Raw genomic sequence first — 26618 nt, 5'->3', positions numbered from 1 at the left:
TTGTTGAGATTCCTCGCCTCAAAGCCATAAAATAGAGAATACAGCTAATAACATTGTGGAGGCACAGCAATACTAGTAAATTAAAGGTAATATATCTTTGGCTCATGTGTAATACATGCTGTAAGAATTTTAATGCTTTCCTTATTAAGAAGTGTTCCGATAAAAGTAATAAAAAAATCCAAAACATCTGCATAGGGCATAGGTTTGTGTCTCTTTCTCATTAACCTAAGTACTTTCCACCCACAGTACACTACAGTAATAGAAATAAAGGCTGCATAGTCAGAAAGGCAGTATTGCTGGTCATGGTACTGACATTGTGGCGTGTAAATACAGCAAACTGCTCTGCTCTGTAGGGAAGACACGAGACAGAGGACCAGTAGAAGCTCCAGCACACCTGACCTGCCCATTTACACCTTCAAACAGAATTCCACAAACACTACTCCAGGAAGCAGCCAGATCAGTATGTCCTGGACAATAATCATTTAATTCTCATTAACATATGTACTTTCATTACTGTTTTCCATACAAATGCCTCACTACATTGCAAGGTACATTAGTATCCTTAGATTTTTTTGCTGCCTGCTCTGTATAAATGTAATGTACAACATTACATTTATACAGAGCAGGCAGCAAAAAAATCTATCTGCGTAGCCAGTAACACTGTAAAAAAAATAAACATAAACTACAATCACTTACCTAAACCTGATTTTTTAAGCCTCTTTAAGTGCTGGCTTATTTGTTTGCCAGGGGGTGATTTTTGCCCTTGCTTGGTTTCCTTATCAGAACTGTCCGCTTCACCGTTTTTTGATTCAGACCCTAAAAAAAACACACATACAAACCATAAACACATATTTTATATCTGTTTCTCCTTTAGATACACAAAAACATCATTTTGGTACGCTTTCTTATTTGGTCCAGAACATCCTTTAGTTGAAACCTCTTTTTCTTTCAGTACACTGGAGACAATAGCAGATGCTGAATCAGATAGGAATGCAATCAATAACTTGCCGAGCGCTCCAATAGATAAGAGAAATACCATCCAGCTAATGCATAGCTTTGAAGGGTAGCCCCAAAGAGATTGTTCTTGCTCCTGGAATCATCAGCCAGTACAACAGTTATCCCATCCCAATCTTTGCATATTCACATATCACTGCCTTTCATCCAATTATTTAGCAGGTGTTGTTGTGACAGCAGAAGCTAAAATATATGTTATTTACAAATGTGTTCTCTGCTAATTACATTAGTGACAAATCGAATGCAAATTCTGTAGCTATTCTCTCTTACATTCTTTAGGTTACAGTAACTTTAAAATAAAAGGACATCAGTATGATATATAAAAGACCCGGTAACAATCAAGAATAAAATATTATTATACGTAATATAATAGACCAATGATCATAGAACAGCAGTCGTTACATTAACACAAGCTGCTATAAGAAACACGTGCTCCCCGCCAATAACCACTGAAACGTCAATAGTACACTAGCTTCTAACCTTACGTTTTCCAGCTTCTTGTGCAAATACAGCTATCATTGTCATTACAGATGTACAAGGGGAAAAATGCAAAATAAAGCTTAAAACCTATTTGGCCTTAATAAAATAAATGCCTTAACAATTAAACACACTGAAGAAAATACCATAGACACCAAAACTATAAATAAATGTAACTATGGTTACATCTGCTGTTTGCATGCTATGTAAATCAATAAGATTTTGCAAATTCACAGATAAACATTGAAAAGAAAAGAATAATGCTAAATGTTTACTTATACTTTTACAACAATGCTTTACACAAGTATATGTTTATTATGTTGTGTAAACAAGTGCAAGAAACAATGCATAAAACTGCTAAGTGTTCAGGTGAGAATACAAGATAAATATAACAATGTACATGACACAGTAGAAAAATATAATTGAACAACATAGTACATAATCAGCAACCTACTCATTTATTTTCACATACCACACACAAATACAGTGATACTATTTGTTAACGTTCTACAAGGCAAATGACACAAAATAATAGTGTGCAACTGAGTTACATTTGCAGGGATTTTTAGCCAGCATGTGGTCATATAGTGATTGGTTTCCCTTATATTCCTGCAGTAGCCGAACAGTTTTGTTACGCGTTCTGAATTCTAAAACATACTTATACATGTATAGGTGGGTGCAAATCAGTGGAAAAATACAAATCTCTAGACAGAGACAATTTTATAAAACTGTGAAGAGAGCAGCAAAATAGCCTTATTGATGCAGCTCTCCCTTTATCACATTGCCCTCCTTTCACAAAGGCTCAGCGAGTGGATTTTCTCATAAAATGTGCAGTCTGTTTCATCTTTACCTGAAGGTGAATCCGACTGCTCGTCAGACACCTTTAGGGGCGTCAGGACGACACGAGGGACAGTCTTGTTTACCATCATAGAGACCCCATTTCTTCTCTTCTGCTGCTGCCTCAATGCCTAAACAAAGAGAAAGAATACAGTGTAAGGTTTACCAGGAACATCAGCCAGCACATTAAACAAGCACTGAGACACCAGCACATTAGATATATTCACAGCATACAATACCAGGTGCCAACCCCCATTAATGAGATTATACAGCTCACCTTTAGACAATGCAAAAATAAAACTTGGAAGTTCCAAATACAGACTGCACCTAACTGCATTTATATTATAGCTCATGACAACAAAGGCATCTGTAGCCGATTGTACTACCTCCAATTCACCACATCAGGCACATCACACCATGATTTTCAAGTCAAATAAAAAGCGTTAAGTGTTTGAAATCAGGCTGGAAATATGTGTATGTCTGTACATCTCTCGCAGGTGCATCTGCTTCGGGATCCTGCTCACTCAATCAAGTTAAACAGAGAGTGTCATCAGTATGTACAGCATGTAAGGACTACAGTATTGATGCACTCGCTCAGCCGTGTGGAGTGCTGCACAAAAATCACTGAACACGGCAGGAATCGTTTATTTCTGAGAGGAGAAGGAATCGCTCCCAGCCTACGAATACTTGCAGTACTTGCAGGGCTTCTGTCTGCCTGACTTTGGGGATTAACCTTCAAGCTGCCAACAGGAGGGGATTTGAAAAATGTATTAAATAGAAAAAAAAATCAACAGTGCCAACAAATGATGAAGCAGTAAAGGGCTACTACGTGTGTGCTAATGTTTAGTTAAGATCTTGTCATTAACCATAACTGTCTGAGAGCTCAACCACTCCAGCGTTCTTTGTTTCCGTGTTTCTAAGGATACATTTGTAACCAATTCCTGCCGTTTTAAAGCAGGAGTTAATGTTTTGTTTGTTTGTTTTCTTCCAGCAAGCTGCTGTAAGCAGAAAAGAGCAAATCAACAAATATAAAAGCAACATCATCAACAAACACACATCGCCGCGTAAAACGACAGGGCCACTCAAGTGTATAACGTTATAAAACCATCACCGCGTAACTGCAGGTTTTACACATAGTTATGCACATTAATTCCACTACTCATGTTTTTCAAGATCAACCAACTGTTACCAATATAACCCATGGTTACAAGCCAAATTGCTTGCGCACTTCAACGGCAGAATTTTGTGAAATACGTATTCATTGCTACATCCATTCTATTTCAATCTGGGAATAATCCAAGAAAACAAACCAGGGGAAAATAAGCTTTTTTAGCCTGAAAACCAATATAACAAACAATCAAAAGGAAAAGCACAAAACAATGTTTAAGAGTGATGACAATACATTTCTAATCTATTTATAGTCTAATCCATCCTTGAAGCATATCCATTTGGTTTCACAGCAAAAGAAAGTGATACAGAGGATGTAAAAGCCTAAGGCAGTGTTTCAGAAGACAATACACTATGTTAATGTTGGTGGGGGGCTTATTCACGCGATTATTCTTGCTTAATTAAGTTCCTGGCCTACATATATTTTTTCTGGAAAATATAACACTGTAACAGATTGACACAGATACAATATAATTCAACTAGCAATAAGGGATGAATAATTTTGTCAGCTGCTCATATTGGCCAACTGACCAGTGTGGACAGAAATGAGCACTATCATGACAATGAAACAAGGGTATTTTTCTCAAATCATGGGTAAATTAAGCAAAATAATCTGTTTTGAAATCTGTGCTTCCCTGTTAGTGTGAGAGATAGTTGTGCTGCCTTCAGGAATAAAGAAAGGGGGAAGGTCCCTAACCCCTAATGGTAAACTTTCAGTAAAAATGTCCCAGGCGCACATAGGGTGAATAAAGGATTATAGTGTAGTGAAAGAATGATAAATTGTATTAAATACAGTCTAATGCAGAAAAATTAATCCAATAAATGGTACAACAAATTATATTAAATAAAAACAAGTTCCAAGTGCACTGGATAATTATATATATATATATATATATATATATATATATATATATATATATATATATATATATATATATATATATACACACATACATATACATACATAGGGTAAATTGGATCACGGTAGTGTCAAGCAACCAAATAGTTGCATGATGGTCACACATTAATGCAATGAGTGCATATATAGTTTGACATAAGGACATAGCAGGTGTTAAAACCTGATAGAGTGATCTAGTTGAGTGATAACGATACAAGTCCTAAATGTTTTTTATTTAATATAATTTGTTGTACCATTTATTGGATTCATTTTTCTGCATTAGACTGTATTTAATATAATTTATCATTCTTCCACTACACTATAATTCTTTATTCACCCTATTTGCGCCTGGGACTTTCTTACTCATAGGTAAATTAAGGGCTAGAAATCCTGTAAAATGGAACTAAGCACAAACATGAACACTTATTTTATAACTCCTTGTAAAAAACACCTGTGTGCACATGTGAATGAGACTTAAAAGGCATTATACCCATCTGCAGTCTATAATCTCAGTCTTTGCTTACTGAAAGCTGTCATGATCAGGGCTCTCAAAGTTGGCATTTCTATGCTATATATGCTAATGTAATAGAAGCCCATGATAAAAATTTATAATTTGATAAAACCGTGGCAGAGCTAGAGTATTTAAAGGCCGGTTGTCAACGTACTGTGATCTGCTTCTGTGTGATGTATTGGAGACAGGTCTATTTTTCCATGCTACTACTAATTTAGAGTAACACAATTTAAATAAATATCTCTCTGTGTTTGGTAAGCTTAAAGCAATACAGTACATCTTCTACCACATCGTATAAAATGTTGCGTTAGCCTTACTTCAATTTAAATGAGTTCACCATTTTTGTTTACAAAGATCGATTCCCTGGCCCCTTAATGACTTTATTTATCTAGCGCTGATCAAGTGTTGTACAGGCACTGTGGAAAGTATTGGATTTAATGGTCCTGCAGACCCACATTTTCACTGAGGTATCCTGCCTCTCTAATATACTGTAATGTGTTATTTGCAATAGCATATTCCAGTGCAAGATTTCAGTACAGCGTGCTGTCACTTATAGCATATCACAATCTATATGAAATTCATTATAGAAAGCTAAGCATTATAGAGCACTGCATAGGTAAGTGTGAAAAACATATGACTGATATGGGTGTGGGTTACTTTGGGGATGGTTGAAAATATTAATTTTGTATCCTGCCATCGTCAAGTTTGTGGTGGGTGTCGGCAAACATCTCAAATCTCTAACATCACAGCTCTCTCATGATTAATGTACCTATAGTTTTATATACACCCATGCACACAACTGCCAGTAGAAGCAAAATACTCCATCTATAATGCTGAATTGCTTTCGCAAAGCTATTTTGGGGATTTTAAATGAAGTTAAAGGACAAACCACAAATATTTCATCCTATTATCATTAGCTGAAGGGATTTAAGTCACAGAATTGATACACATCTAAAAATGTCCGTTTATTTAGGGAGATATGAGTGTACTCATAAAAATGCTATATTTGCATACATTCTTATTGCCTATAAATAAGTATTATAAATTGAGACAGGTAGCCTGCGTCACCTATAACCTTTCTCCCAGTGTCTAGAAAAATAAAAACATTTACTGGCTTAGGTTAAGACAATGTGTACAATAAAGATAGATTGCACTAAAATAATGAGATATTACTTTAACACTATTTTTTTTGTGGTGTCCATATGATTTGAAGCTTTATTCCCTTGCTGCCTTAAAGTATGGTATATTGTTTTTACACAGTAACTGTATTTTGCACCAAGAACATTTTAGAATGTATTATGAAAAATGTAACTATGTGCTTCAAAATGCAATTCAGAAGATACCTTGAAAGCTTTAAAGGCAAGTTTTGCCTTAAAAGCCATTGCTGTTTTAAATTTACCATGCAAATTTGCCGAATATTGGCAATTTGCATATATCACTATTAGATACATTTACCCCAGGGACAGATTAGGTGTGGCTTCAATCCACTATGACCACCTATATCTACAGGCACTACCCCTTCACTGGCCTATAAGATGAGACTTGTTGACTGTGATGTAATAGATCTAAGTACTATCCCAGAGGGTGTTTAGGAGAAATGTGTGTTTTTGAAGTTGAACTAAACCATGAAAATAATATCTGTATGTTACAGAGGATGATCAGCAATACTGTGTATCATTCATTGAACAGCCCTGTACTGTCAAAACATCATTCAACAGCTGCTCGCTGTAGGCTGCCATATTTCTGTGAAAAGTCTCACATCACTAGTTACAGACTAATGAAGTATGATACAACAGACACTTCATTATCTTTTTACAGATCATGATTTTTAAAAGGCAGATAATGATCTCAAAACATTTTTTTTGTCACACTTTGACTGGTGCTACATACTAGTTGGGGCCATGTCATGTTGTTATCCAGCCAGCAAAGTTCATCCTATGGAAAGGCCGCTCAACAGGAAAACGTTTCCACAGAAAGGCGCTGGCCGCCAACAGGAAACAACCTTAGCACTATAGTTGATCTTCCAATAGTCAATTCAAAATAACTGGTTGCACCCAAATGACCAACACTTGGACAATAAGAGTATGAAAGTCTGATGTGTAGAGACACTTCCTGGAAGCACTTGTCTTTTATCCTGGTATAACTCCTCTGAGGGAGATATGGCAATCACAATAACATTACATTAGAGGCAGTGCTCCTCCATAAACACTTCACAACATCCAATAATTGTATTTAGTACGACATAATACTGTCTCTAATTGGTGAGCTAAGAGGAGAAAGTCTGCGTCATCTCTTTATCCTTTGTTATGGCTTTTTTAGAGAAAAGAATTAGAATACTCAAATTATCAAATGGAGAAAAGAGTATATTAATAATAATTACTTTGTACTAATACTACAGTTGTACTTTTTGTATAATGAAGACTGTACATTGAGAACAGCTTGTGTTCTAAATATAAATAGATCTCTGAGCCACATGAACAACACATGCCTAGAAGACAAACGTAGGCAATGCAGAAAGAGACAATTATCCATAGTTACCATTATTTCAAAATACTCATAAATCCACACAGTAGATTCAACGGCATTTTCCTGTGGTACAAATATGACTCGTGCACACTTTAGGTAGCATTAGACACAGATGAAATCAACTTCCGATAGGATACACAATAAAAAAAATTGCATTTAAAATAACAATAAGAAAAAGGGTGGATAAAAATTCTTAATTTCATACAAACATCTCACCTACATACTAACATTTTGTGAGGTGAACTTTCCAGTTCACCTCGTGCCTTAATGATGCCACTAGATCCTAGTCAACTGATCATCTAAATATTTGTTCAGCCCCAATGGCTGCCTTCACTGTGTATGGGGAACAGATCTAGAGTCCAACATAAACCTTGGAAAGCTAGTAAAGAAGTGTGACCATTAAGATCTAGAATAAAACATAGATGTAACAGAAGGAAGAAAGGCACGAGGCGTTTATGTACAAACCAACAATGGTTAGAAGATAATCCAAATAAGTCTACTAACTGCCAACCAAAACATACACATCACAGTGCAAAACTGTAAACTAAATAGAATGTACAATAAATAATAATTTGATATTAGTACAGATATACTGTTCTAGTAAAACTATACTGGACTAGCATAAATGTATACTAAAAGACATATTACAAAAAAGGAGGAAGACAGCACTGCCCATTATAGTGATCTATGTTTATAATTAGTCCCATATATAAATGATGTCAATTGATTTAATAGGAATCAGAAGTGGAAAAAGCGACTTGATTCATTGTAAACATTGAATAATTTACTGGTACATGACATGTACTGTGCTCATTAGTGAAAGATAGACAAGGTTAATGAGATGGGGATAAATAAGTTTGCAAGCCAATTTTATCCCTGCACAAAGGGAGGTCCATTTGAAAAAAATGTTTTTACAGATGTACCAATTGCTACTGTGCTAAATACATCATTTCACATTTTTTTGGCAGCGTTAACCTCTCATTTTGTTACTACTTTTTCAAAATGTCAATTTAATGTCCTGAAAAAAATCTCAGCATGTAAGATAACCTTTGAAATTTCACACAATAATGATCAAAGACAAAAAACCATGGGAAAGCGACAGGAACTCAACCACTCTGCCATACAAATAAAGGCTCAAGCTAAATTCTTCTATGCTAAATAAATAATGGAAACACATTGCTACATCCTTTGATATTAAGTCAATGCAAAAAAAAATGTACTGTTGATAGTCTGCATTCATTTCATAGCATCATGTAATAAAGCTACAAATTCAATCATGGTTCTGTTATTATTGATACTGCCACAGCTTCATTTTACTGCACACTTATATAAACCCTGAACCAATTATATCCAGTAGTACAGAATGGTAAATTAGAAAGGAATCTATTTAAAAGAAATTATCACGGCAATACTCGGTTAAAAGCAAAAAGTCCATTCGGAAGACAAAAGATTAAATGTTATTGCACAGATATAAACATATTAGCACAAGATATTATTTAGGAACAAAATCTACTGATGAATTACTACAGCAGCAAGGATTGACAATGTACTTACTCATCATTGTTGCTACATTTAATAAATGTAATAGAAATAAAACAAGAGTGCTTTCACAAGCTAACAATGTGTAAAAGGAGACTACTGCCATTATATCAGCAAGTTTATATGAGAAGCTCCACATCTGGGCCAGACAGTAATGTCATACAACCATGTGGGGTGTCCCTGAGCGCTCTGATTGGATATAAAATACCATTGCTATAGTTCAGAGCCTTTTGAGGATGTTGGACATACAAATACTGATCAAATGCTTTGAAACTTGTGTTTCATCATTTATAAAAAGGACTGATTTTAGCAATCTTCACTTGTTATCTGTGTGTGTGTATATAGCTGTCTATAGAATAAACAAATGGGTGACGTGACTTGAGAATCATTTTAATTGACTAGATTCCATTGCATGACATGATGTTAGAAAAGGATGCCATTGGTGAACATATGGCGTAGCAATACAACAGCTGATAATTTAATGTTCAGTACCTTTGTGAGAGTAAGCTAATTTATATATGTGCCGAGCATTTGTCCCACAAACTGCAACATTTATATACTTTGCCTAATAATTTTTAAAACGGTTTATGACTACCATACTTTGCAACTATTTCTATCAACGCTCCCCATAGTGAACATTATACTGCCATCAGTATCTAAAACTCTAGTTCTATGATATAAAAATTAGTCCACTGGAGAATATATTTTGGTTGACTGCCAATTATAAATTGCAATAAAGGAAAACAACAACATATATAACTCAGTTTCATAAGTAATAGTACTGTTTGGAAACTGTATTTTGAGTCAATTACAATATTTATCAGTTTTAGACAATTATTTTACAGTTTACATTGGCTGGGGTCAGAGGAAATTTCAACGGCTTTTGTAACATGAAAGCATGTTATGATATTATGTTGTGCTTACTCGCATAATCAGACTTGTCATTTCTGTGTATAACCCAAACTCTACATAATGGTGTCTGTAAAATTGCCCTCATGTCACTAATGCTCTTCACAGCACTTAAATGTAAGCACTGCAAAAAAATCAAATATTACTGTAATGTGTTCAACATGCTAATGTGACATTGGAAACTATGCACCTCAATTTGGCATGGCAGCCTCACAATCACATTTGTAGACTGATGGGGGGGGGGGGGGGGGGGGGGGGGTAAGCGGCATTTGAACAGCCACTTCTGCAGTTCATTCTTAATATCATCTCCCGAATTGACTATTGCAATTCCCTCCATACTGGTCTTCCCAAAAACAGACTCAAACCCCTACAATCTATTTTGCTTGCAAATCGTTATTCCTCTGTTGAATCACTCTGTATGTCTCTACACTGGTTGCCTGTTTTGTACCGAATCCAATATAAAATACTCTTACTAACCTACAAGGCCATCAACAAAGCTGCACCAACATACATCTCCTCTCTTGTCTCAAAATATCTCCCAACTCGGCAACTCCGTTCTACACAAGATCTGCGTCTCTCATCCACCCTCATTACATCCTCCCATTCCCGGTTACAGGACTTTTTTCGGGCTGCACCCACTCTATGGAATTCTCTCCCTCGCACAGTAAGACTCACCTCTGGTCTACAAACTTTCAAGCATTCTCTGAAGACCTACCTCTTCAGACAAGCTTATAATATTCCTCAGCCACCCTCTTAACCTCGCTACCTTTAGCCTGTTACACAATTTCACACAAGACAACTATCCCCTGACCAACATTGTTGTGTGACGGGATCATTTAGCTTATGAGTCACTTTTACCTTTGCAGTCTGGCTGGGCCAAAATGCAAAATGTAGAATTAACCTCATGTGTCAATCTCCCATTGTCCCATAGATTGTAAGCTTGCGAGCAGGGCCTTCTCACCTCTTTGTCTGTTTTACCCAGTTTGTTTATTAGTTTATTATGTTTGTCCCCAATTGTAAAGCGCTACGGAATATGTTGGCGCTATATAAATAAATGATGATGATGATGATGATATTGTTGAGAAGGACTAAAATGAGATCTGCACATCGTTTTTCTACACCTTTATTCACTTTTTTTGAGTAATAATGTCATCCATTTCAATTATCTTTTACATATACTAAAAAGTTGGAAGGTGTTGGAGAAAATGTTAACACATGATTAGTAATTAGTTGATTAGTGGCTGGTGCACAATAGGTTTGGAAAGAGAGGCTCATGAGGATCCACCCCAACTCTCAAGGTCACCAATTTGAACAGATGCCTAATATTCTTTTCCAAGTGTTTTTTTCACAGTCCATTTATTTTTGTTTGCACATCATAGAGGCACATCATAGAGGCAGTATCACTTCAAGCAAGGTTCCTACTGGAATTCAATCTTAATCAAATCTGGCCCTAAATTAGAAACACTAATGCTATTACTGATACTATAAGGTGTCTCAATAAAACATAACTCTACAAACCCATTATGTGAAGATAAATGCATACAGTGCTGCATAGGATGGCATGGACACAGTGTTACATAAGGCAGTACAATAGATGGATTACATATGTGCACCCCAAGAACATCTGCAAATCCACTTCAATATAATGTCATACAGTGCAAGGAAAGAAATATCACACTTCAGTAGTTGACAAACTATGTTGTAAGTGCCAAGGAGATCTGCCTTCCACAACTCCAATCGCATGACTGACATTGTTTATGTCACTAAATGTAGGTATACTCTATCTCACAATTCCAGCTGGTATACACAAATCTCTCATGTCTAACAGTCTCGTTGACCAGAGCTACCCAATCCTGGAAGATAGGATCATTTACGGCTTTTTTATGCCAATCTTGGCAAGTAAGAATAGGAGTACGGCATAAGTCTCATATTAGGGGTAGCACAAATACGCATTCCGTGAGGACAAGCAAGGAAACAGGAGCACGTGTCTTTCATAAACACTTAGAGCGACCGAGAAGCTTTGTATTTTCCCCCACAATAAGTGGCAAATTGATCCCAAAATATCCCCACGTTTGGAACACTTTGGTCTGGTTTCATTAATCTTCTGGGTATGATGTATACCCTATGAAGAATATATAAAACTGCACCAGCTGGTATTTCCCATTATGTCATCAGAAAGATTAGTTCTGTGACTGAGATAGTGGAGAACCTCCTAGGAACAAAAGCATGCCAAAATTATATAGATTTGCAGTACATTACTTCGAACACAACACACCACCACCATGTTGTTAATTTTCCCTTGTTTTCAACTGTGCCAAAGCAGAGTATTCCAGTCAATCCATGTGTGTCCCACAAGTATGTGCTCCGAATCACAAGTGCATATAGCCTGAATAGTAAGCAGTTCTGGGGATCCCCTTATCCATTCCTGCAGATGTGCCAAAAGTGAATAATGTTAATGTAATTTCACCTGCCAGAGGCCCTGGTCCTACAAGGTGTGCTTAAACTTATCCTGACTCTGTGCCCTCACCAGAGAAGAGATATATTGATCTATTTTGTGGAAAACATGTCCTGGTATCAATAGATAGACATGCCCCCCATGCATATAAGAATTTTGGTTGGACAAATATTTTTACTAAATTGACTTAGCAGTCATAGTGACTTCCATGAGGGGATTTTCATTTCCAGAGACTCAATCAGAGGGTAAATATTGAAATGGATGCATCTCAGTCACTCCCAAACCCTGTGTCTCCCACAGTTGTTAGACACTTATATGCCTAGGACATATTATTAGATACCAATTTGCCTAGATATTTAGGTTTAGACCTCCAATGCAGGGGACGTTGTTGCAGTCCATTCTGTGAGCAGTCCCTTTGGACCAGGAATATATTGGATTTAGTCCAGTTGATCTTAAGACCAGATAAGTATACTAATGTGTCAGCAACCTGGATCTGGATTTTAAGAGAGTCAAATGCATCTACATAAAGGGTGATAGTATCAACTCACGGCCCACCTCAAGTCCTAGGATGTCTGGCTGACTCCTAATCAAACAAGACAATGGCATGCCTGCCTTATGTCCCTTCCCAACCAGATGGAGCCAGAAACATACCCATTCATACAAACTATGGCAACAGGGCGCAGAATATAACAATCTAACCAAACTAGTTAAGATTTCATCCATGAAAAACCCATGCAACACTTCCCACATGTATATCCACTCCACAAAATTAAAGGCATTTGCGGCATCTAAAACTGTCTTGTTATCTATTTCATGTGTTTGCTTCATGTGTGTGAACAGGCATCTGAGGTTAGTGGTTGTAGATTTACCTAGCCTAAAACCTGTCTGAGTAGATTAAATAATTAAACATATGAACTTGTTAAAGCAAAGCCAGAACGTTAGCCAATACATTGACATTGGTGGTTGACAAGGATATAAGCCTATATGAGTCAGGACAAAACAAACCTTTTCCAGGCTCAGGAAGCCTTTGTCCTGCAGTGAATTAAAAGTTTCAGCGAACTTGGTAACATAAAATGTTTAATGCTTTTTTTAATAGATAGACCATTAAGCCCTGAGGCTTTACCAAATCCACCTCCTCCAGGTGAATGGGGGCATCAAGAAGGACACTAGAATAAGGAGAGTGAGGAGTGTTGGCAGCTGCACCTGTGAGGCATACAACTAGTTGTAATATTTATATAAGACAGGCAATGTTACATCTTAGAACCGTTTTCTTGCCTTGATTGTCCAATCCAGAGTGACACTTGAGATCTCCACCCACACAAAGCAGAAAACTGCCACCTCTATCATCCTGGAAGTATTTGGTAAGCTTCTCACAGAGAAATCTGCATTTAGATATATGCAAGATAAAACAGTCCAGTTTTGTTGGGTCGATAACCACATTATTTGTGCTTCCTAAGCATGAGCCAAGACACAACCATGCTCCAAATCACAGCATTTTAACTCATTATTATTGTCCCTCTGCTTTGAATTTATTTATTTTTTTAGTTTGAGACTCTCTTCTCTTGTGGAGACCCCATTATTTTTAACCAAAACACATGTCCAAAATTTCGCGCCCTAAAGCATAAAAAAAGTCAACTGTTAACAGCAGTGGGATGTGGTCGGATATGCCCCATAGCTTTTATTCAACCACAATGACCGAGGAGTCCGGCTGATAGGAAACAGGACCCAAGTCTAGTCTGGAAAATGAATGGAACATTGCAGAATAAGGAAAATGACATCTGGATGCCTGGCCTGCAAGACATCAACCAAGCCCAATCCATTTACCAGGCACAGAAATGATTGTCTATCATTGACTGAAACTGAAGGACTTTCTATCTAGCTGCTTATTCATTACATTATTTAAATTCCCTATGTAGATAATGGGTGTTTCAAGGGATCAAGCCATGAAAGAGCTACATTTTTGGGGGACTTTGCTATTGTATGTAGGGGATGTAAACTGCAAGGATAACAAGTGGGGATGAGTTCACCAAAGCATGTATAAAAGGCAACCCATAGGATTCTATTATACCTGTTCCAACACAAAAAAGGGAAAAGAATCTTGAGCCCATAAGTCTCAACTAGGCAGGCGAACTCCGGGTACTTTTTTAAGTTGCCTCAGGAAAAGGGTCCTTTTTATTTTATCATCAGCCCCTTGATATTCCAAGTGAGCAGACAAAAAGTTCCCCCATCCTTAATCCCAGCCATAAAAAATCTGAACAAAAACATGAAATATTAGGAGTGAGATCCCAACTGCACTCCTCACCCCAGTCAGAGCCAGTGAACTCCCAGTCATGTACATATACTCCTTGCTGTGAATATAGCAGAACACATATATTAAATTCACATTTGAGACCTTTTTGGTACTATGTAAAAAAATATTAAGTCTCCTACAACATCTGATAACTACCCCAGACTCACCCTTGCGCTGTATATCCAACCCTCTACTGCAGTATACTTTTTTCCCCAAAACATAACACATGTTTAGAACCTATGAACCAGATATGAACCTCTTTTACAGAGGCCTTATGGCTACTCTAAGCCCTAGAGCCCCTGGGTGAGCTTTCAATATCCACACGTGCACATCCCATGTCTTCATGTGGATACTGAAAGCACATTAAGTGAAGGGGTCTGGACCTACAGGAGAAACATCACTGTACGATATCCCCCACACTCTGTGTCAGCAAGAAAGGTAAGACTGGATGTGTTTGATTAAGAAGTGAGAACTCTTGTATTCGAGAGAAATTATTTATTTCCATCCTATTGTGACAAACAAAGGAAATAACCAATACGGATTGGAGTAAAGACTTTGAATGTATTATACTGGTGTGCATCAGAAAAGTACTTAGGATATATTGATAAAAATGATAAAAATAAAGTTTTTCGTCTGATAGCTTGTGTGTTCTAACAAGACTGACTTACTTGATAGGTTTATTGTTCAGCCATATAATGGTTTTATTGTATTTTGATTATCCATAATAAACATTTTATAAAACTACATTTTTTGTGACAGACTAACCTTTTGCATCTGGGATAATTTTGTATTTTGCTATAGGCAATATAGATAGAAGCGCTCTCATCCTAGCTATCCGTCTGGTATGTAGATAACTGTGCCCTACATTATTCTCTCTCTGAACCCTTGGATAGAAGACACTAATTATGTACTCTCTTAAGTTAAGGTGTCATTCACTCAATATGGCTGATGACACTCCCTGAAGTGGATTTTTTATTCTTTTTCTTCCCCTCCTAGTGTTTTAAGCAATTTTTATTATATATCCTGCATTTATTCTTGATAAAAGTTGCTATTATTTCTGTGCTCCTTCTTGCGCAACCAAAATGGTGACAATACTTTTAATGAGTAGCTTTTCAAGTATTAACTACCAGCCAGATTTAGTCGGTTAGAAGCTTACTGATGCGGTTACACTTATGTGCACACTATATTTTTTTGCAAATTAACTAACACAAGCAAATTGCCATAATTAGAGCACATTGCAACATGCTGATCCTATTCTGACAACACTGCTAAAACAATATTTATAAGAAATGTATTTTAGAACAAAAGAAATGCACCCCTAAATGGGAATCATTTAGTAAAGATTAAGCTGAATAGATGCAAACTATTGCAGAAGTCAAAAGGAAGACAGGTATTAACACCTGTGGCCCTAGTTATTGTTTGTGAAAATGTCATTATCCTGAGATTCCCATCTGTACTGCCAGTTCCTGGAATATACCAAGCTAATTACTAGGGGGCCTCAGCGTGTTTCCTACCCATGGGCCTCCTATACTTTCTATTAGTCCAAGTTTGTCCCCATTTTTGTGAGTCTGATATAGAAATGGAATGCTTAATCAGATGGAAGATGGAAACTTTATTGGGCAATATAGTCAGCAGGCCCATTACGTTCTACAATAACATCTACACAAGACGGACGATTAATTGATGGTCCAGTAAAAATTCAGCAAAATCACTGTATGGGTGAGTTCACATTAAGCAGGATGCATTATTTTACCTTGTTACCAAACCTGTCAAGAAGAGAGCTGCTTAGTGATAAAAAAAAGACTATATAAAAGAATGAACACATGAACTGTTTACCGATTACTTAGCGGAAATGGGGGAGAGGGGCTATAGGCTCAAAATATTAAAAATGAGTAAAGCTTATCTGATAAAGTATCTAATGCAATGGAGGATACTGGGTACTCTTATGCTACTGAATACATATACTATTATACACAATAATACTACATTACAAAAATAAATAACCAATCTATAATCCACCAGACTACTGCTCTCATCATTAAGAAAACAGAACTGTATATAAGATATAAGAAAAAGATATAACAAACTAGCAGTTGATAGAAAATACATTTCAACTAAACAGGTGATGTAGGCAGACAATTTTTAAAAAATACCTTATTCAGTAATTTCACAACCTGCTTTGCATACAGTATTTTCTCAAATCATTTACATCATCATTTATTTCTATGGTACCAGATTAAATCTACAGTATCCATTCATGTGCAATAGCAGCAGAATGAAGAACCTAATAATACATCTTGCTGCATTCTCTCATTGTACAGCACTTATTAATATGGTGGCACTATATAAGTAAAATATAATATTAATAACAACTTAAAGTGGTTGTATCATATAAAAATTTAAATCAGTTATTCTAACTGATTGCATTTTAATGGACACTGAAACAGCCAAAAAGAAAAATAACTGGTTCCATTTTTCTAATGATACAAATACTTCAACAAAAATGCAGTCATGAATGTTTTTTTTGTCCTAAGGGTGTATAGTAACGACAGAGAAGGCCAAGAGAATGACCCAAAACTAAAACCCATCCGTTTAAAATAAAAAGCAAATAAGATAAAAATAAAACACATAAAATGGCAATATTTACAGGTCAAATGAAAATCTCATCCAATGTGACAAATGATAATGATAGTACCAAGACACTATATTATCTGCACATATTTAGTATTGCCAAACATTTGTGCTTATATTTCATATAATAAAAACATAAAGGTCTCTGCCTCAACACTTTTCTGTTGTACGAATTCTCTGACAGTATTTCAAATGAAACAAGAAGTCAACGAACCAGGAATTTGCTCTCAGTTATTATCTTGTTGCACTTTACATTGAATGTACTGGAAGAAAAATAAAACACACATTGTTCTGTGAAGTCTGCAGCTTTTGAAGGATTGCTTGGCAGGGCCACTTGTAGCTATACCTCAATAATAATATAAGGCAGACAAGAAAAACTATAGGCTTCTTCACAAACACAGCAAAAGTCACTTAAAGAAATAAAAGTGCACTATTCACAACTTAAATCATTGTCATGATCTGCAAAGTCCCCCTCCTCCAGTGCATTGTCTGGAACGATAGAACAGTGTACAGGGTAATTCCCAATATATTTCTAATTGTCAAAACAGGACACTGGCAAGTTACGATCAGAGATTTGAGGCTTTTAGGCACATCACAAGATCTCAGTCCTGCCCAGAACTCTATACACCGATTCTTTACTAACTTAAGAAGTGTCACTTATTCTACGTTTTACAATTATTGGCAGCTGTTAGAACATCCAAGTTGGTGTTGTTCATAATTACAAGATAAAAAGGAAGTTCCTTATTTTTTTTTTTAAAACCTGTTCTTATATATTTAATTTAAATATGTTATGGACTCTGATTTAAAACCACAGGCTGATGAAAATGTTGGACACTCTTAAGATTGATATGGTAAGTAAAAGCATATCATTTTAGATTTAGGTCACCTAATTTCAACTGAATTGGCCTTTAACACCGTGCTTGAACATTCATACCTTTTCTGATTCAGAGTTAAGCATGTTATCCAAAGGTCTATCTTTTATACTTATAATAGACTTAAATGGCTTTCAATTTGACATTGATTTGCATAAAATCCAATTAAAGAAGAAAGTAAAATACCTATTCCATCATATCAAATGAATAATACCTTATAAGTCAATTCATATATTGTGAGCATCCATAAACTAGCCAAACAATTAAATAGTACCTCCATTCAAATATGCTACATATGAATTTGACTAATAATTATGCTGGGTACCACAATTTACTGAAATGACTCCTAATATTTAGGTCTCTACACAAATTGGCAGTTGGAAGACTGGGGCATGGCTGATGCACTGCCATTTGACAGGCATATTGTGAATATCCAACACTTAGGAACATCTGTAACCATGGGAACAGTTATTGCAGTCCAAAGTTTGTTTCCATGGTTACTGCTATGGTGCTGCTAAGGAGTGCTGTATATTCACAACATGTCTACCACATGACAGCAACAGCCAAGTCTTCCAACGGTCAAGTATCAGGAGTTACCACAGAGTTATCACAGTACAATGCTTCACCCACATGATGGTTTTATTAAAGCAAAATCGTTCCTCCTTTTTGAATGGAGTTACCTTTTAAGATAATGAAGATACACTTTAGGCAACAATGCTCACATTGGGCCTCATTTAGACATTAGAAGCAAAGAAAATAAAAAAAAAAAAAAAAAAAAGAGAAATTTTTTTTGTATCTTGGCAGAACCGTGTTGCACTGCAGAGGGAGGAAATGTCAAATGTGCCGACAGATTGACAGGTGGGAGGCGGCATGTCCTAGCTCAATCAATTCTAAATGAAGTGTAAAAATAAATTCTAGCATTTGTGCGCTACATGCAAAAGGGGTCAGAAAATTTCCTGAAGTAGAACAAATAAAAAGAAATGCATTTGCACCCTTTGAATTGCAACATGGTTTGTCCCAGGAACAAATTTGAATTTTCTCTTTGTTATGCGCTCCTATTTCTAAATGAGGCCCATTACGTTGCTTACAAAGGGGTGCGTTTGTTAATCAGAATCACAGAAGACAACTGTAAGATAACGGTCAGACAAAGATGTATAGGAGAAACTCACATAATTAGATTAAGCATCTTCAGAAGGGCGAGGCAAAATACTGGATGTAGTGGAGTAGTCCCGTGACTGGGCATGCCCACTGGGAGTGGCTTGCCCATGCCTAGCTCCCGCTCATCTGCCCCCTTCCTCAGCCCTGTTTGGTGAAGTAATCCTCTGTGTGTAACGTATCCCTGTTGAATGCCCCGCTGCATTGCCCTGTGAGGGTGGAATTATTATTGGAGAATGATGCCAGCTATAGCAAAAGGCAGACATTCACATTAAGCGGAATAAAGGACTGTTCAGCCTTACTGTTCTTTAACCAGATACGTTAGTCAAGAATTATCCCATGAAAGTATAGCAGTCTCTGGGTTCTGTGACAAGAGAGAGCAGTGTCTGAGCGTCTCGTCGATGCAAAGGATGCCAAGTGATATTCTTAAGGTCAGCTGGAATCAGCCTCCTGCCAATGTAAGACTGGTGCGTTTTACCCTTTATAAATTAAACCTAGGAACTGCACTGTGGGAATCTCTCCATTCATATTCCCACCAGCTAGGGTGACGTGGATGCCGAGTACAGTGGTTCTAGTAAAGAATCCTTCATGGAGACCAAGAAGCAAGCTTATTTGTTACAGCAGCTCTGGTGTATAATAGGAAATTTAGACTGGAAGCTCCAATGGAGCAGGGAATGATGTGAGCGAGTGTACAGCGCTTCGGAATTAATGATGATGAAATTATCATCAACTGGAAATTCCATGCTGAAATCAAATGTGATATCTTTAATAGAGGCCAGACCAGTAAACTAAACCAACAATTCTTCCTTGTCCACAGAGTCTTCTTATACACCCACTATTTGTATGGTATTGCCATACAACATCTGGAGAGAATGTTAGCTTTTAACCGTTGTTGGGCAGAGGGGTACAGTCTCAGACTACCAATGGTACTAGAGTTTTACTAGCTACACACTACAGAAAATTTCACCCAATGCGATATCTTTAACGGTTTACCAACAACTGAAAGTCCGGATCAGCATGGCGATTCATGTGTACACACTTACACAATTTTACATTGTTTACCTTCAGATCTGTGCTCTTCATCTGACATAACCATCTGCTGAAAAGATCGTGACTCTGTAATCTCTATGGAGATCTGCCTACACTGCGGGCCGTGAGTGCGTACACACTGCAGAATTTGCACAACAACATTACATCGTTTATAGAGATTCTTAGTCCGGTTATAAAATCAAATCAAATAATGCACTGTAGAAGTTGTGGAAGTGGTAGGGTTGACATCACTGGAGTCTTTGGTACGATAAAACATGATCATGGGAGCGTACATACTAATGCAATATAGGACCTAACATTTGGTTATCATGTGATTGGAACGATAATCAGATGAAAAACCTGTAGTGTGTACCCAGCTTTAGGTACATCGGACAGACATTGAACTTGAAGGGATAGTGTGCTTTAATATTTCCATAGCCGATATGAAGCATATGTAATCACAAAAGTAATCTGATCAAGCACTTTGGCAAGTGGAATGTGTGTATTAAGACATAGGTCAACCTATTTTACTGATAGTTAAGTCCAGGTAGGGTGAACTTTGTCCTTTGTATCGCAGGATTGAAAAATGATTTCCTTGTTTCAGTAAGTGCTGAGACAATCTATCCATCACACATACTAAAACTTCATATTCTCACTCAGGCAACCCATGTCAGAGAGCAGATTTCTATTAGCAAATTTCTATAGTACTGCAAAAGCACATACATGTAATACAAAATAAGGTGGAACAATTTATTACATTTAAAAAAAAAATACATGCACAACAAATTAAAAGTAAAAATGTATTTCTGTAAAACTAAAGCAGAGATATATCCTAGCTCAATATAGTTGTCAAGGAACAAAGCTGCTCCTTTTTTTTTAGCTTTGTTCCTAACTTTAAATAAGTCCCTATATTGGAACTTATTTTGTAAACTCAGGCGTGCAAGCAAAGCTCTTCAGTCTAGTTGATAAAGACAAAGATAAAAAGTCTAGACTATTGTCAACCCGCTGAATGATATGTTGGCTTTACATTATTTCTCCACTAATTATATAAAATATCCATGATAGAATCCAATAATAAGATATTTAGGTGATGGAAATCAACCTGCTTGGCTAAATAAGTGCTGCAGTTTGCAGCTAAAATGATCCATCTTTACTTCTTCATTTGCACCAAAGCCGCTGAATTGAGGAAACTTTACAGCCACTGGCTGCAATAACAACACAGGGTTCTTTGCCAATCCCAGAACTCATATCACACGGTCAGAGGCTATCTGGGTACATTGGTAGTGGGGGGATTGAATGTTATGGGAGAATTGCACAAAACACTTCCTTTTCAGGGTGCCACAGACAAAAACCATCCAATGGAGAGTGTAGGCAAAATTAAATTACATTAGTGCATATATAACCAGCAATACCAAGTAAAACAGCAGCAGTCTGTTTCACCTACCATATTTCCCCATGTATAAGACGCACTTTTTTCCCCAAATTTTGGGTCTAAAAACTGGGTGCGTCATATACAGTGGTAGTAGCGCTTACCCTGTCAGATGCTTCCTCTGTCCGGTAAAGTCTTCTTTCTTCTGTCCGTTCTTATCCTGATGCTGGAAAGTCGCTGACCGTCCTCTTCGCGATGACCGGATGAGGTGCGTGAACCGCAGTTTGAACGCACACTTCCAGTTTCTGCATTTGGCGTTTTGTCCAATCAGGACTTTGTCAACATCCTGATTGGACATCCGGTCATCGCGAAAAAGGACGGTCAGCGACTTTCCAGCATCAGAACGGACAGAAGAAAGACTTTACCATACAGAGGAAGCATCTGACAGGGTAAGGCAGAATTTGCAATAGGGTTAGAACTCCGTCTCTCCTCTCTGTACTCGCTGCACAATTACTCTGTGAAAAAATTGAAATTATCCTCAATTTTTTCACATGATTTATACAGGTGCGTCTTATACAGTGGAGCGTCATGGGGAAATACGGTATTTATATTTTCTTACAATCCAATAGTCAAATGCAAATATTTACATGCACAGTGCCACACGCAAACAAACAGCAGCAATTTTTGACCGACTTTACTAGAGCCACCAAATCCCAAATTTCATAATGATAAATAACCAACTGTACATATGAAATGTCATGGAGAAGAACATCAAAATCAACTGCAGCAATTATACTATACAATCTCAGGGAAAAAAAAGAAGCAAAATGTTCAGATAATCATTGATTTGCGCTATAACAATACAGAGAAATCAGATGAGCAAACTACAGAATTCCAAATATGCTGAGCTGTATCAGGAGGCTCAACAACAAAACACACAGGAAATGACCTGGGGGGAGACCAAGGAAAATTATAGGGTCTGAAATCCCTATCCAGATCAGATACATTGAAATGGGATTTTAATGCCTAAGCAATGATTGTGCATGAACATTTTTAACACTACAGGGGGGTATTCAATTGTTAGCGTTAACGGGAAAAAACGAGCGCTCAAAAAATCTTAGCGTTAATACGGTAATTACTCGCGGAATTTCAGCTCGCCGCTCCCTGAGCGGCGAGCTGAAATTCCGCGAGTAAACTACCGTATTAACGCTTTTCTCGCGCAATATTACTGTATAAACGGTAATATTTTTTGAGCGCTCGTTTTTTCCCATTAACGCTAACAATTGAATACCCCCCAAAAGTCTTTGCCCTGGTTTCTTTTTGCAGGGAAGGATATATACACATCCTGTACACATATTCTTTGTTTGGTATATAAATGTTGAATTGATAGAGTATAGAGTACCTTAAAAAATAACTGCTTGCCTCTGGAATGTGCACACTTGCCCTGGAGAAATTCTTAATCACTACAAAGTATTTGCACCTGCAAAAACCTTAGTTGAATTGATCCTACCTGCTTCAGTGCCTTTTTGGTGTGCTGCTGGAAGGAAGACACTAGCTTGCTCTGCACTCGGTTGGAAGACGCTTCTTCAGTCACTTGCTTCAGGCACACTGTTCACATAAAAGAAGATGGTCATTGTTATCAGGGCTCAATAAAGTATTAACATTGAGAGGTCACCCTGCACAGCGAACACTACAAGTTATATTAAATCTGTTTAATTTGAGGTATCTCTGAACATACAGACAAGTGTGGATTGGTCTGTATAGGCCACATGAATGGCCATAAAATAAAGTGATTCATGAGCGCAGGTTTGTTACAGCTTGCTGCTATAATTATATCCACACCAACATGTAATTATGCTGCTTGTGCAGAAACTCACCTCCTTTATAGTGAAAAGCTTTGGATGACATTGAATGTTATTTGAACTATTTGATTGGAAAGAGTTTAGCTCCAATCCATTGGAGACATCTGTTATAAATAGTCTGTATGAAGGAGTTTCTCATAATAAGATCAGAATACATGACTGCTCTGTCTGACATATAGACTGATATGAATAATGTCTTTGAGCCATAAAGATCGATCTCTACTTTATTTTGTATGATATACTGCATACAATCAACTGTTACAATTTATGATATTATGATTTTAGTAATAAACATGACATGATATATCATTGCATTCTCAGTGTGGCTGCAAACTACTCTTGATTCCTACTTCCATACATAAGTCTATATAACTTAGTGGTTTCAGACAATTTTAGTCCCCCTTCCCTCCCCAGCCTCCTATCCTTTCCTACCCACCTATATTTCATATAATTTATTTTCTTGGCTTTATGCCAGTTTTATTGTATAGTTAGACAACTTATTTTTTGTATTAATATTCTAATTTTTGAGTCCCATACAAATCGTACTTTTTTTTTTTATATATGCTTGTCTGCTACCGACTGTATCCAACTAATGTTAAATAAAAATAAAATAAAATAAATATATATTTTTAACAAAAGCAGTGTACAGTAATTCATAGCAAAAATTTTTAATGAAAATGCCTTACAATGCTGCACAACACATAACATCATAGCATGAGTATGTTACTGTAGCCTTAATTTAACAGGAAAATATTTATAAAAATATAGGAAACTATGGATGATATATTTGGACAATGATACAGGTGAGGATGTGTATCTGGTAACATAGGAGCCCATCCTACTGATTGGCCTAATTAGGCAGGATCAGTGCCCAAAATGGTTATGGACATGTGTGGCCAATTGGAAAAGGTCAGAGCAGAGCACATCTTTCAAACACCACATTTACCTACATGCCTGATTTGTTCTTGGCCCTCTGCTCTTCTCTCTCTACACCACATCTGAGAACTCGTTCATTCCTTCAGCCTCCACTACCACTTGGATGTCCCAACGCTTTCTCAAACTTAAAATGTCCAAATATGAGCACCTTAACTTTCCCCCTGCTAGTGTCACTACCTCTACCCACATCTCCCTCAACAGACATCATCACCCTCTCCCCCCCCACGTTACTCATGACCACTGCCTTGGTGTCATCATCCTTGACTGCACCCTCAGCTTCACCCCTTTTATCCAGTCCCTTTCTGAGTCCTGTTGCCGCCTCCTCCTCTACAAAACTTCCAAAATATGTCCTTCCTCACTCAAGAAGTAAGCATATTTCACTGGCTCATCATTTCTCGCCTTGACTACTGTAACCTCCTTCTCCGCCTCCTCACTGTTCTTCACCTGACCTATCTCTTTCCTTTACAATCCATCCTGATAGCTGCACTACACTCATCTTAATCTCCTGGTGCTCCTCATCCATTGCTCCTCTCTGTAAATCCCTTCACTGGCTTCCCATTCCATTCAGAATTCAGTTCAAATTACTCACCCTCAAATACAAAGATCTCACTAATGCTTCACCTCATACATCTCTTAACTTGACAATAGATACACACCTACTCGACCACTCTGCTCTGCCTCTGAACTTTGCCTCTCATCATCTCCTCCCATGCTGCACTCCACCTGTGGAACTCATTGCCCTGCGCTACCAGACTCTCCCCCAGCCAAAAATCCTTCAAACTCTCTCACAAAACTCATATTTTCATGCTTATCTACTCTACCCCCTTCTAGACCCGCACATCCATTCCCCCTGCTTCCTCCATCCACCACGTTCTACTTTATGCCCCATCTCTTCCTTATGTCTCGTGTGCATCCACTGTCCATTTACCTTACCTGTCCATTCTTTTGCTGAATTTGGTGTGAGTGCTATGTTGTTTGTTTACAAACACCCATTGAATTTGTGCCTGTACCTGTTATTGTTTGCTCATCTCTTGATTTCTATTTGTACTTGATGTTGCGATCATAACTGTTTTCATCTATTTGTTATTATGCTTAACCATTTTCATGCTTCTGCTCATATTTACTAGGTCATATCTGTAATGATCGTCTTGCACTGTGGAATCTGTGGTGCCCTATAAATGTTGATGACAAGAATGATTGGACATGTTTTGGGGCCAAGCTCTGCAATATTTGGCCTATGGTCGGATATCACTGCAAATATTGCAGCAAGTATGGTAAACATTATGCTGCATTAAGTGCAGATTCAATTGTATTTATAGACAAACCATTAATAAAACATCAGCTATAATAGACTGCACAGACAAGGGTTGCCATACATGGCACTTAAGTAAAGAAAACATAACTTGATGGTCAAGTCCTTACCTTCATTTTCCTCTCCATTGCTGCTTGCCTCTGCCATTTCAGTCCCATCCAACTCAGACTCGCAGTCTATTTCCAGTGTTCCATCTGCTGGGCAAGCAGATTCTTCTTTCTGATGGCACATGGAATAAAGAGAATGAAACACAATCACAAACAAAAAGAGATGGCACACTACACAGTATTAACACAGCACTGCAAGGTATATGCCTTATTTCACTGTTCTAGTCTGTCAACTACTTTGAACAAAATAACATATTATTATGCTAACTTATTGCAGAAAAATCTACCAGCAAGAATTTTTAAAAGTATGTACACATTTTAAAATATCAAGCAGTGAGTGCATAAAGCACATAGGTTTTGCTGCGTATGTATGTAATGTACTTTAGTTTAAGTCTAAGTAGTGGCTAACCTGCTGGTTACTCAATGTTGTAAAAGAACATTACACTTTTGTTAAACTAAAATATCTCACACAGATCAATTTTAATATTACTGTAAATGACTTTTAACAACAAAAAAAAAAGGCAAATCAACTATGCAGCATAAAATGCATTAATAAAAACCATTACAGCAGCAATACAAGAATTTTTCATTCTGTAAATCTAGTCTGGTATCACCAAAATACGTACTGGTATAACAAAGTAATAAATAAAAAAATGGAGCACAGTGACTATTACCTGAGAAAGATAAATATTCTAAGCTTGATCATGTATATAAATATTAAA

At 37.1% G+C, this 26618-nt stretch overlaps 1 protein-coding gene across 1 annotated transcript in view; it reads right to left on the bottom strand.

Moving 5' to 3' along the window:
* Positions 1-26618, bottom strand: part of ASXL3 (ASXL transcriptional regulator 3) — a 100086-nt gene that overhangs the window by 23259 nt on the left and 50209 nt on the right. The window contains exons 6-9 of the mRNA XM_075214416.1: positions 25900-26008; positions 23190-23287; positions 2342-2459; positions 697-816 (exon numbers count right to left, since the gene is read on the bottom strand). Of these exons, the coding sequence (XP_075070517.1) occupies positions 697-816; positions 2342-2459; positions 23190-23287; positions 25900-26008 (445 nt within the window). The remainder of the gene's footprint in view (positions 1-696; positions 817-2341; positions 2460-23189; positions 23288-25899; positions 26009-26618) is intronic.

The sequence above is a fragment of the Mixophyes fleayi genome, chromosome 5 (genome assembly GCF_038048845.1).
Source record: "Mixophyes fleayi isolate aMixFle1 chromosome 5, aMixFle1.hap1, whole genome shotgun sequence".
NCBI classification, from domain to species: Eukaryota; Metazoa; Chordata; class Amphibia; order Anura; family Limnodynastidae; genus Mixophyes; species Mixophyes fleayi.
The sequence above is the reverse complement of the archived record's forward strand: the minus strand, read 5'-3'. Positions and strand labels throughout refer to the sequence as shown.